Raw genomic sequence first — 13,933 nt, 5'->3', positions numbered from 1 at the left:
ATTTGAACAACGTGGCGGCTTCCGAATTATGTTGGCAGGAGCCTTTAGACTCAGTGGCTCCAGTTTCATTGTAGATCAAAAGGTTGTTAGACAGACCTGAGCAGCTTCAACGATGTTCTTATTGCAGACATTTCTCAGTACTTTCTACATTGCTATTCTTCACTGCAAGGCAACTTGTGACATCCATGTAGTCCTTTGTGTAGGTATTGTAAATGTCCGAGAAAGTTGACCAGGGGTCTGCAAACTTGATCGTGTACGGCTGGTGTCCTGCAGAGTTTAGCTCCAAATTGCCTCAACACACCTGTCTTGAAGTTCTAGTATGCCTAGGACCCTGATGTGCTGCTTCAGGTGTGTTTAAAAAGGGCTGGCGCTTAACTCTGCAACACACTAGCGCACCTGGACCGATACTGGATACTCCTGTAGTACACCCTTTGACAAGTCACTACTCATTCACCAACTAATGGCACTAGGCAGTGGTGCAAGCTACCTCTAGGATTGGTTATCGTTTGAATTTGATCAATTCTTATTCTGATTCTGCTTATCGAAGAATGATATCAAGTATATTTATTCTGTCTCTTTTTGTAAAACTTTTAAGTTGTAGCTGAATAGCATGAACAAAAATCAGCAGGCTACATAAAAACTGGACTCGTTTAAGAGCCGTTTGTATGCAAAATAGAGCTGCATGATTCTGGATAAATTGATTTTTTTTTCTTTAAATGTAGATTATGGTTTTCTCAGGATTCTGGAGAAAAAACATTAGACAACTAAACGAATTCACATGTCATTTATGAATGAATGATTCAATGACTAAGTCAAGATTTACTTCTTTCATTACTGGATGAATCAGCATTTTTGAATGAATCTCTTAAATGATTCAAAGACAAATACATTTTAAAAGATCATTTTCACCACCTACTGAAACAGATGAATCATTGTAATTTAGGAATAGAATCACATTATTTGTATCATGTTTGTATCATGTTTGTGATCTTTAACGATCTCTTAAATTAAAGTGCTTTGTCATGGTGGTGGTGACATCTCTCTTGCAATCTTTAACTTACCACATATATTAAACTAAGCTTTTTCGGCATCTGATCACAAGTGTGGCCAAACTTTGGAGTGCTTCGATTAATGAGCAAGGTCCTGGCAGTAGGGTGGGTGGATCGATCTAAATATCGATAGTATCGATGCCAACACTGGTACTGATATCGGAACGATACAATTGTAATTGAATCGATATTTTAATTTAAATATCTCTCATCTACGTTCATTATACTTTGCTCGTGTCTTCTACCTCTACAATCCTGAGCAAACACTGCTTTCATCCTGAAATGATGAAATCCTTTCCATCCTGGCCCACTTTGCTATTCCTCCCCCTTCTGCTGCTCTGCTGTGATTCTTTGTTGCATCGTCACGTGACTCACTGACACAACACGCCGAGAAGCAGCGAACTGAGCGAAGCTGATAGCACATTGAAGTACAAGAAAGAGGGCTCAGGGAATGTAATTGCACAGGTATATTTGTTCTTTCTTTGTTTTTCAGTAATAATTGTGTGCACTTTATTTCATTTGCTTTTAAAACCAGAAAAAAGGGAGAGATTTTTTTTTGTTCATTTTATTTTTTTATTTTTTAAAGGCTGTAAATAATAAATGCCTAATAACTAATAATTTTGTGGGCTTCAATACATTAATAAAAAATATTGCCTAAATAATTCATTCATCCACCTCAGAAATAATGACAGACCTACTGCACTCCCCTACACAAGTTTTTTTTTTTTTTTAGTAAAAATTATCGTATTGGTATCGGTATCGGCGATACTGACCCTATATGTATTTGGTATCGGATCGATACCAAATTTTGCAGTATCGCCCACCTCTACCTGGCAGATCGCAAGTTTGGGTCCTCATAGATGAAAAAAAATGCTCACACAGGAATCAATAGGTAGAATACAAATTTACATTTTACAAGTATCCAATTTTCTGACCACAAGTATCCGATTCTGGAATTGGAATCAATGTTCGATTTCCAACCCTAGCTACCTCAAAGTAGAGGTCGCAAGGTTGTTTTTGCTAATAGATACTCTATTTTTTGCACTGGATTTGTTTGCTCCCATCAGGGGAAATGACCAAATCCACAAATCAAGAAGATTTTGACTTTAAAGATATGACCCAGAAGGTTTTACCCATATGAATATCATCACTCACTGTAAGAGTCAAAGCAGCAATATAGAGAGGCTGATGAATTGGAATACTGGATATGCACGGACACATCTGGGCCTTAGCTTGTCCCAACATAGTCCCAACCAGGCACAATTAATCAATCCCAGATGTGCATAGGATGCTCGCAGTGGGTCCCCTCAACTTGGAGAGGACCTGCATTCCTGGACTCAAATCGTCCAGGAAGAATGGGCAGGTCACGGGAGCGCATGAGGAATGAGGAGAAGGGACAGCAGCGGGATTTGAAGGCACATGAAGGTTCCCTTCTTGTATTCCCCTCTTGACCTACTTTCTTAGTGCCATTTCCCTCCCTCTTGGGTATGGATATATGATTTCGCTTTGGTTTTGCATGCAATATTATGAAGGATATGGAAAGATTTGTTCATTTCTTTGAGAAATGACCAGGGTCAGGATCTCATTCATTTCCCACCAGAGTAAACTGACTCTCACACTATACCCCAAACAAATGCAGGATCTCATTCAATTATGTTTTCAAAAGAACACTAGCAAAGACTTTGAGGATCCAATACCTCACAGCCGGGCATTTGTTTGAGTTCTTTTAAACAGAAATGACTGCATCCTGAAATGGTCAGTTTATTTCTGTCGAACTGGTTTGTTTGATGCTCAAAACATTGTTAATGTGATTACTGTAAGTCGTCTCAATTGGCTACCAGCACAAAGGAAGTCATTTGGCCAAATCTCCAACAGTCAATACAGTGCTAGCACCACAATCCCACATTTTGACCTCAGCCAAAAACAAGACCGTTTGTCATGGAAATTGCCATTATTGGTGCAACCCAGCAATTTCTTAGTGACTATCTGGTTATCCTATTAGAAGACCGTGAAAGAGAATCCCTGTCAGAGCATTCCCAGACCCACCTCCAGCATGGGAAACAGCTGCGTGATGGAGAAGATGCATCTGCTTACTTCTTTATCCATAAATGGGATTTCTTGTGGTCGTAATTTCTTGGTTGCATGTCATGTTTGTTAGCGCTTGTTTTTTCATATTATAGAAAGGATTTCCATGCCAGTGTTGGCCTGTTGGTCTTGGCTGGTTTGGGTGTTACTTTTGGTTGAAGTAATATATATTTTAATGGACTTCACATTGTTAATTACAAAGAATGTAATATATTTGCCTTTTTATATAAGGTACAAGATCATGTATTAACGAGTTGGTTCAAAATTATTCTAAAAGTAATCCAAAAGTAGTCTGACTATATGGCCTAAAATGTGTAATGCAATGGACTAGCGTTACTAAATACAATTAAATGAATGAAATTTGGAATCAGTAATGGACTGCAATTTGTACGTAATCTTATTCACATACTTCTGAACTCTCTAATGCTCTTCATCTCTCCTATAATCAGACTACAGGACCGGGCCATGCTTCACACAAGTCAACAACCAGATGTGCCAAGGTCAGCTGAGTGGCATCGTGTGCACCAAGACGTTGTGTTGCGCCACCATCGGGCGAGCATGGGGTCACCCATGCGAGATGTGCCCTGCCCAACCCCACCCTTGCCGAAGAGGTTTCATCCCCAACATCCGCACTGGTGCTTGCCAAGGTAAGAATGAGCGTCTGGCGTCTGAACAAACAGCTCTTTCCTTCTCAGCGTCTGGCAAATTCTTGTCCTAATGAGCAGCCTGACGCGGCAGATGACACTAAGAGCAGTCATGGGCCGTTTAGGGTAAACCCTACGTCTCCAATCCCTGTCCAAGAGGACACTTCCCCATTGTGCTTCTTGGTAGAGTCAAATATTTAGATGACTTCCAGTGGGAGTGCTTTAAATGGGATTTCGTAATGGCTTGTCACATTTATTTGTAATTATAGGGGGTATTGTTTGGACTTCTTGTTTGATTTTCAGGGACACAGATGGACGTGATTTAATTCTGTTCTCAAGGCCTGTAACACATTATAAACTTATTCGATTAGGTCATGAACATTCAGTAGATGAGGTTACCATAGCATGATTAACACTGGTTTGGAGAGGCTTTCTTCAGTCAGATACAATTTTTTGTTTGCAATCGGGGCAAGCAAAACTATTTTAATGGGAATTACGTATTATTTTGCAGTATCCAGTACATGTATGTTACTACATTCAGTTCTCAGTTCCTTTTTCATTGAGGCTGTAGATTCTGCACAGTGTTTTATATACCATTTAGATTTAAATAGCGACAGTAACCCTGATTCTGCAGCAGCACAGATGAAAATAACCAGTTCTTACAATATTAGATATTTTGTGAGCCAAAACTGCAAATGCCACCCTGATTTCACACATCATCTCAAAGACGACCACTCCCAAACGTCTCTCTTAAACTTAAGATATTCTTTCCCTCCCCTTAATATACAACATAAGAGACAGCTCCAAGTCTGGCCTGGATTTGCCCAAAGACGGAGTGCTTTTGCAAAAGTCAGTCTGGCTGAAGTACAAAGCACACACATGTGCACATTCGGGCGGGAGGATTTGCGTACCGTGCAGCGAGCTTTCCAGAGTCTTTTTGTGTTTGACGGCATTTAATGGAAGAAGTTATTTTCAGTCTATATTAGTAGACAGAACCAATGATTTGGTGCTTATTGGATACAGGTTGAAGGTCTGCGGATGTGCGCATCAACAAAAAGAGACAGATTGATTCAGTGCTAGCCAGATATGTAAGCGCTATCCAATCCAGACAATACCCAAGATCTGTAGTTGTGTTTAATAAGTCTGAAAATGCCCAGACTGTGAGCAAACAAAGATGATACATGTGTTTCACCCTTTCATGGACATAAAATAACCTATGAAAGATCCTTTAAAGTGGGCGAAAACCAATAATGGATCTCCATTTAAGAACTTTAGACACTGCTGTTTTTGTTCTAGTAGAAATTACTATTTCCTATCCAAACAAAACTGAATTTAAAAATAAAAGGTTTTGCGATCAGTGCGGTCATGTTGGGTGACCTGTAAAGAAATACATAGGTTATGTTTAGAATAAAATACTTGTGTACTTATTGCATACTTCGAAGCATATATAGTCTTTTTTGTTATGTGAAATAATATGCAAGATAAACACTGCTCTAGATGTAAACAACACTGTTTTTGCTTCTTTGAGAACTAATTAATCTGTAAATAAATTGTAAAGTCCATTTTTAAATGGCTTCGTATATTTAGTTTTATATGAACGATTTAAAAAAATGTTTTATAAATAAGGCTCATTGTTTAAAAAACTACTACATTTTGCAGTCCAGTGGAATATATGAAATGATAGAGCTTAAAACGTGGTTGATATTCCTTCCAGGTTGTAAAAAATTAGTTTAATTTGAAAGTTTATTGGTAGCGAGTTGAGTGCATTGGATTTATGGAGTATTCTTGAGTACAATATGCTCTGGTTGTTTACTGCATTTTTGTAAAAGTACTGTTTATGAGATAAATATATATTTTTAAAACCATTTGGTCAAGTTGTGTTCACTTTCCTCTCTTCATTTCATTAGACGTGGACGAGTGTCAGGCCGTCCCAGGACTGTGTGCTGGAGGGAACTGCATTAACACCGTGGGCTCCTATGAGTGCAAATGTCCCGCGGGTCACCGGCAAAGTGAGACCAACCAGAAGTGCGAAGGTACGTCACTTACTGCACCGAGTCCAAACCACACAAGCTGTCAGAAAACAGCACGAGGATGATCTCAGTCCTATTCGTAACTGGAAAAAAAGAAGTTGAGTCACACACTTGGCATCTTCGTCGACATTGTAAGCGAGTTAATATGCATGAAATGTTGACGTCCGGGGAGAATTGCATTGAATCAGCCTACAGTACATGATGGTTTATGCTGTTTTGGGTTGAGGTTCGTCTTTAACATTAGACAGTGCTGTTTGGGTGGAATTTGAACAATGCCGAGTGAAAACAAACAGGCGTGTTGTAAAGCGACGGTCTGCGGTTCTTAGGCGGATTGAGATAAACCTAAATAGAGAGATAAAGAGAGAGAGATAGTGGATCACAGCTATTATATACCAGATGGCTGAGCTTATTTCTTATCTACCACCAGTATTATATTTCAATTTAGGAAAAATGCAAGTGAGTTAACAACAGTTAATGGAGAAAATAGTAAAACAATAGGTGTAAAAATAAGAATATGTATTAATTGTATTCTTTTTACAATTTACACTGTTGCACTATTTCTAAAATAAGTGTATTCAAATATTATATTTTATTTTACACTGCGGTTTCATTAAACTGTGTTTTATAAATGTCAGCGTTGATTACATATTGCATTCTGGGTTTCCAGACAGCCTTTTAATGAAACGAGTCCCACCTGAAGTAAATGGCATAACTCAGAGGTTGTTTTTATCACGGCTCCATTAGCTTGATTTAACTTTCATTCCAGTGTGCACTTTGTCTCAGATATTTGTCATAAAATTCCTGAGTAGGAATACTAAAAGGCACAGATGAGCTGTTTTGATATACAGCAAGAGTACAGCGCTGTTAAAAATTCACATTTATTTGCATCTGGCAAGCAAGAAACTTAAGTAAAAGTGAAAACGCTTACTCCCAGGTTAATCCTGTCGGCGTCTAGGAGAAACAACGGAGATCTCATTTGAGACTTTTCATTCCTGCAAGTTTCTACATTTTCACTTCTCGCTCAAAACTGTTAGTAAAGAGTTAAGCATATGAACCAATTTGATTCGATATACTTCCAGTAAGCCAGACAGAGGGAATCCCAACCCTTGAGGTTATTAGTTTAACTCTGAATCACATTTTGACCCCGAATGACAAGGCCATGACTAAAATAAAGGTTTGGAGAAGAAGCAGACCTCTGTCAGCAGCGTTTTCCCTCGAGCAAGCGAAAGAGAAACGTCTGTAAATTAGATACTCGTGCGATTACTGAAACACCTGAACTATGAGGCTGAATGGCTTTAGTTTGCTGAAAAAGTGTTTTCTTTGAAGCTGCATGGAGGGTGGAATAAAAACCCAGGTGGTAGTTCTGTGGGGTGAGGAGGGGCGCTTAATTACAAGACAGTGGTGTGGTGGAAAGAGTCTTGCCCCGGGCGAGAAGGTACAGAATGAGGCGCACCTCGCACTGCTTACGGGGCACTTTCTGACTTACAGAAGCCAGGAGCTCATTTCAGAGAAACTAGGTCTAGAAAGCTAAACAAAGTTTGCATGAAAATGCACATATAAAGGTTCTTTAATTAAAGACTTAGTGATTTAGGGATTTTGATTTGTCATGAGCTCCTGAGATGAGAAGTCATGCTGCTTTGGAGATTTTTACCGTTATATTATAGTTCTTCAGATCAGGATCATTTTAGATCATTTCCATTGGAAAAAGAGAACCTTTCAAAGTTCTAAGGTCGCAGAATAACCTTTTTGTGACATCATAAGAGACTAAAGTTCTTTATAGGAACTTAAATTGTCTAAGTTCAATGCCACTGAATCAAACTTCAAAAACGTAAGGTCGTTGCACACTATGCGTATGCGTTTTTATTTTCGTCATCCTTTCCTATCAAAATGGATAAGAAAATGCAGAAAATTGAACATTGTTAAAAGCTTCTTTACGTTCTTATGTCATAGAAGGACTTTCATGACATCATAATTTAAAAAGAGTTTTTATACTGCAATATAAGAACTTGGAATGCTCTCATTATTTAGAACCATTATTTTTTTGACAATTTTTAGTCCATTAATTTTTAAGCTAGTCAAAAAAGCCCAAGTAATGGGGTACAGTTTGATAAACATTGAATTTTTCCTTTTTGTCTCAACGTTAAATGCAACTGAATAAAACTACAAAAACAAAAGTTTTTTTTCATATTCGTCATCCTTTCCTATCAAAATGCTCACTACGGATAAGAAAACGCAGAAAAATGAACCTGATCCAATTTTTTTTTTTTTTTGTAACGTGATTGACACAATGTGAGATCGTATTACAATTTCGGACGAGAATTTTGGACTCAATCTGCAATGACCTTTAGAAGAACCTTTTTTTAAGTAATGTTGTCATAGAAGAAACTTTTTACGATGTCATAAGAAAAAGTTATTTTTGATGGCTTTATAATAACTTAAAGTTTCTTCGGTAACATTTTAAGAATTTTGTAAAACACTACTTGTAAAGACCATTTATAAAAGCTTTTTAAGTTCTTATGTCATAGAAGAACTTTCATGACATCATAATTTAAAAAGATATAAGATATAAGATATAAGATATAAGAACTTGGAATGTTCTCATTATTTAGAACCATTATTTTTTCGACCATTTTTAGTCCATTACTTTTTAAGCTTGCCAAAAAAGCCCAAGTAATGGGGTAGTTTCATAAACATGACATTTTTGAATGTTATTTTTTTACCCCACCCTTCATAATTCCTTTTTCTCTCAGAGTTTTACTAAACATAACCATTTGATCAGAGAAACAACTGCATCTGCAATGCAAAAACCCAAAGAAGTGTTCTCCTCATAACATATGAGGATGCAAACACACACACTCCAGCAGTCATTTGTCATTCTGCCCTGAGTAAAGTCTATTCCCGCTTCTGGGGCTCCGCTGACGAGAGGGTTTGTTTTGCAGAGGTTTTTATGACTTCAGCAGGGCCTTTTTCAGCTGCAGTGGGACACCATGACTCCCAGTTTCCACACACATCAAACACGTAATCGCTCGTCATGCTCTTCCCACATCCCGCCTTAATCTCATGCGACAAACCCCACACACAGCGTCCGCATTTAATTTTACTAAATTGCACGTGTGTATAAAAATAAGAACGACACGCAATAAAAACCAAGAAATCTCTTAACCATCTGTCAGTTTTTGCTTTGAGTTCATGCCCGTGCGTTACCATGAGGAGATGGATGAAGCCAAAATGCAAATCTCTCTGGTTTCTCAATTAATGCTCGCATCGTAGAATCCAAACGAGAGTTGCTGCCTTAAATGTTTCTCCAAAAAAGAAAAAAAATGCATTTGAGTTCATACCGTTTGGTTTCTACTACAATTTCGGTTACATCAGCATCTTGAAATGTTTAACAGTTCTAGGAAATGTATCATTGTGTTGTATTTTAGATATCGACGAATGTACAACCATATCTGGAGTGTGTGATGGCGGGGAATGTACCAACACGGCCGGCAGCTACGTATGCACCTGTCCGCGGGGATATGTCACCAGCGCAGACGGCTCCAGATGTGTCGGTGAGACTCTTTCATCCACACACACACACATATAAACACACATGCATGCCCACGCGTGTTCCCGTGACCTTACACTCCTGGGTTGCATCTGAGCCGTGCATCATATTGCTTGTATGACTCATGGGATGAAGTTGTGTGTGGTCAAGCACTTCAAGCCCGGGCAAGTGTGTCTCTTGTCCTGTGTCCTGTCTCTTCATCTGCAAACAGGACAGAACTGTTGTTTTACAAATGTAAATAAACCTGGACGAGTTGGCGACATATTGTTTCAGGTCAAAAGTGTAATTTCTGCACCACTCTAGTGGCACCTAATGGAATTGAATTTTGTTTGACGGGAAAAAAAATTGTTCTGGTGCTGCTAATAGTGCAGAAATGTATATGTTTCAAATAAGTTTGTTATTTCGATCTCTTAACATTTTTCATTGTTAGGATTTGCTCATTGTACATTCGTGTTTTTATTACATTTTGCTGTTTTTTTATTTCTATTGTTAGCTAACTTAATATAGTCAGTTCATTTTAGCAATAAAGTTCTTCTGTAGCATCATATGATCCTAAAAAGGTTGTTTTTTAAAATTGATTCACAAAAACTTAGAATCTTTTTAAGATTGGAATTGGTTCTTGTTTTGATAACATTTTTCGCGTCAGGATTAACTATTACGCTCAGGTGTTTTTAACATCTTGATAATTAACAAACGTAAAATGGTCAGTCGATCTTTGGAAGTTATTCTGTATCATGATATTCTTTTTAGGTATCATTTAGCTTTTAGGTTTCAAATAGGTTCCTTTTGTGTCAGAATTGTTAATGTTAATGTTAATTGTTAATGTTTTCGTTTACATTGTCTTTTTGTTGTTTTTCTTTTCAGGAAACATAAAATTGTCAGTCCATTTTAGCAAAAGGTTCTTCTGAGAATTTAGGTTCCTCATTTGAATTTTTAAAAAGAGTTTATAAGAATTTCATCCTAAGAATTTAATTAATAGAACTTAAAATGTAATTATAAAGATTAAAATATAAAACTTAAAGATTGCGTCATGAAACAAACTTTTAATCATAAGGATTTAAAAGAGGTTATAAGAATTTCATTATAAGAACTTATGAATGCTCTCTTATGGTATTGGGCTGTAAAACCCTTTTAGAAACTCGATCATGTTTGTGAAGCAGCTGTCGTGAAACCTAAGCCAGGTGTTGCACAGTTCAGTGCATATCAGAACGACACTGACACAGAAAAATCAAATTTTGCTGAAGGACATGCTTGTGTTATGGAATTTATAAAAAAAACTGTGGTCTGACATCCCTTGAATAAAAGAGGTTAAACTCGGGCTCATCTTACAATGATTGTTGATTTCTAAATAAAATATATTTGTTGTCATATTCTTTCAAAACATTCTGGGAAACACAAGCAGAAATCATTTCTACATGTTTATTTGTAAGAAAAAAATTTTTTATGCACTTCTTGGGTTTCACAAATAATTTAGCTGGAAATTTGTTCGGCTTCGTTTCATAAACGCAACAATGAATTAACATACAAATAAATAAATGAAAATATTTGGGCTAAAAGAAGTAATATTAATGTGTTAATTATGTTTTCATAATCTTTCATCAAAACATTCTGGGAAACACATGGAGAACAAATTTGTGCATGAATTGGCATTATGATAAATGTTTGTATAACAAATTGTGGTTTTGCAAATAATTTACCTAGAAATGTATTTGGTTCATTTATAATGAATGCAACAATTTATATACAAATGAAACTTTGTACTAATGAAAACCGCTAGTCATATTCATGCTCATCTTACAATCGTTTCTTTCAATAAGAAAATGTTTTTTCATGTGTTTTCATCAAATTATTTTGGGAAACACATGAAGAACAAATTTCTTTTTAAATTGGCATTACGAAAAATGTTTGGTTTTGCAAATATCTGGAAATTTGTTTGGTGATTTCATTTCGTGTTTTTTTTCTGTTGACGTCACAAAGGTCAAATGCAATGGCAAATGAAAATGTATTTAAATGTGAAACCGTTGCAAATTGCCTTTAAAAACGCAATACTAATTGAACTAGTCTTTCTTTAGTTTGAGACTTCAGTTTAGTTTCTTTTGGCGAACAGGTCTCGCGTGGTCTCATCCGGTCTTGGGGGATCAGACGCCAGAAGACAACGGTGAAAACAGAGTCACATGGATGCTATTTCCTCCTGCTAACATTCCAATACAGTGAGGCAGAGGCACTGTTGTCTCTGGCATCTCCTCTGTCTTTTCTCTTAACTGTCCGTTTCTCTCACACTCCCTTCTCTTTTTATACACGCCGTCTTGAGTTTCTCACTCCCGCCACCCCATATGTCTCTCGTAACCCTGTGATCTGTCTGGTCCCCGGGTGCAAATACAGAAACGTGAGATATCGGCCCTGGATGACGCATTGACGTGGCCTTCATTCGTTCCCAGAAACCCGTGTGGATTTACGGCAAACGTTCACTGTACATATGGATCCGTGGAGAATTTGGGCAGCCCGCATGATTTTCTACATGTTGACATACAGAAAGAGGAAGCCAAAATGGTTTTGGGAGCACAATGTCATGGGAGAATGTTCGAAAGTTGATGTGAAATCAAAATTGACTTTGTGTAATTGCGCGTAATTCATCAGTGCATGTTATTCCAAAGGCAAACCATGCTATTAGTAACCATCAACAAGCTATTTAGACATTGTTTTAGGCCAGAAACCAAAGGTGGCGCAAAAGTTTTATGGTATCTTTGCGTTGGTGCTTTGTATCGCACAAAACCAGGCCGTTGGGAGTCATTTACCCTGACGCTAATCAGCGTTAATGCACCGCAGGGCCCCAATGCAAACATGAAAAATCTCTCTTTGAGGCTCGAGAGAAGCTCTGGTTCCAATTGAAGCCAGTTTCCCATCACCATGCTTGCAAAACCCAGCCTGCCCCCCTCAGGCCGGGTCAATCCCAGGAGGCTGCAGTTCGGGAGTGTGCGGCTGCAACCTCCAGACGAAGGGTTTCTTATGTCCGACATAATTGTTTGAGATTACTCCACATGGACTTGATTTATGGCAGAGTGCTGGCTCATTAGCCGAGTTAATCGACTTTCACCCCCCTTTCGCATGGTTCGCTCACGCTAATGTCGCAGTGTACACACCCTATCGCAACCAGCCCCCTTCGTTGACCTTGACTAAGCGAAATGTCCCATCTCAAGTCTATGTTTTTGGCCCTCCAGTGGCTTTCTCAGGCTCCCACCTCATAAATTCACTTCCTGCTAGGGGGCCGTGTAAAAGGGCACGCATAGACCGGACTTCCTGTGAAGTGCGAATGTACTTGAGAGAGAAGCATTTGTTTTATTTGGAGTTAATAAATTGGTATAAATGTCATCACTTCTTGGAATCGGTGTCGGAGTTAAATGATGTTATTTCCTGGTCAATAACTGCGGCCCACATGATGCACTATACACCATGTACTTATGCACTCAACCATGTAGACTATGAATGTTATTAATTTTGGAATGTTCAGAATTTTCAGTTGGAATTTTCAATACACTCCTCACACTACCAATACCACAAAACGTCATAGATTAGTACATAAGTACACGATTTGGTACCAATTGCCTCTCACTTAAAATAAAAGGCTAAGTTGAGCGCGTTGCATTGTGGGATACAGTATACTGTTATTTCATATTGCTCATTTTGACAAAATTCACATATTGTTTACAGTATGCATATACTAGGCAAAAACAGTACCATTTCTGAAATTTCTCTTGTTCTCTCTCACAGATCATCGGCTCGGTACGTGTTTCTCGTCTTTAGCGAATGGCCGGTGTGCTAGCGAGCTGTCCGGTCAGTACACCAAGATGCAGTGCTGCTGCGACACTGGCCGCTGCTGGGCCCTTGGACACATCCCAGAGATGTGCGCCGTCAGAGGATCCGGTGAGTGGGATAATGCTAATCACTAGCATTTACAGCTAAGACGTAAACCATCACTGTTACTATTGCTAATGCTAGAAATGTGAACGTTGTCAGTGCTATTTAGATTTTTTGTTCAATTTCTATTAGCTTTGAGGTGAATGTTCATATTGTAGCATATTCCTAAAAGATATTTAATGTATTTACACATATAAAATTAACTTTGGTTAATTTTAATTTTTTATGTCTTTTAGCTTCGAGGCTAATGTCTGTATGCTAGCATACTTCAAAAATATGTTTAGTTTATATACAAATCTAAACTTTTTTGAAGTTTATAGACCATGTCTGTTAGCTTTGGTGCTAACATCTGTATGTTAGCATACTCCAAGACAATAAGCATAAATACACATTTTAAAAAGTTTTTTTGTTACGTTTTTAGTCCACATGTATTAGCTTTGAGGCTAACATTTGTATGCTAGCATACTTTTAAAATGCACTTTTAAATGAGCTTTTAAGAACTTTTAGTCAGCGTCTGTTAGCGGCTAGCGTCTTAAAAAAATATATAAATTGATGCTTATAGTCCATATCTGTTAGCTTTGAGGCTAACATCTGTATGCTAGCATGCTTCTAAAACGAAAAGATATTTAGCATATATTCACATTTAAAATTATACTTTTTTTA

The 13,933-nt window shown here is 37.8% G+C and overlaps 1 protein-coding gene across 5 annotated transcripts in view; it reads left to right on the top strand.

Moving 5' to 3' along the window:
* LOC127987289 (fibrillin-2) overlaps positions 1–13,933 on the top strand; it is a 62,531-nt gene that overhangs the window by 14,421 nt on the left and 34,177 nt on the right. For all 5 annotated transcript variants that reach the window (XM_052589539.1, XM_052589538.1, XM_052589541.1 and 2 more), the window contains exons 7-10: positions 3,584–3,781; positions 5,686–5,811; positions 9,234–9,359; positions 13,124–13,276. In XM_052589539.1, the coding sequence (XP_052445499.1) occupies positions 3,584–3,781; positions 5,686–5,811; positions 9,234–9,359; positions 13,124–13,276 (603 nt within the window). The remainder of the gene's footprint in view (positions 1–3,583; positions 3,782–5,685; positions 5,812–9,233; positions 9,360–13,123; positions 13,277–13,933) is intronic.

The sequence above is a fragment of the Carassius gibelio genome, chromosome B22 (assembly GCF_023724105.1).
Source record: "Carassius gibelio isolate Cgi1373 ecotype wild population from Czech Republic chromosome B22, carGib1.2-hapl.c, whole genome shotgun sequence".
NCBI classification, from domain to species: domain Eukaryota; kingdom Metazoa; phylum Chordata; class Actinopteri; order Cypriniformes; family Cyprinidae; genus Carassius; species Carassius gibelio.
This window is presented reverse-complemented; position numbering and strand designations above follow the sequence as displayed.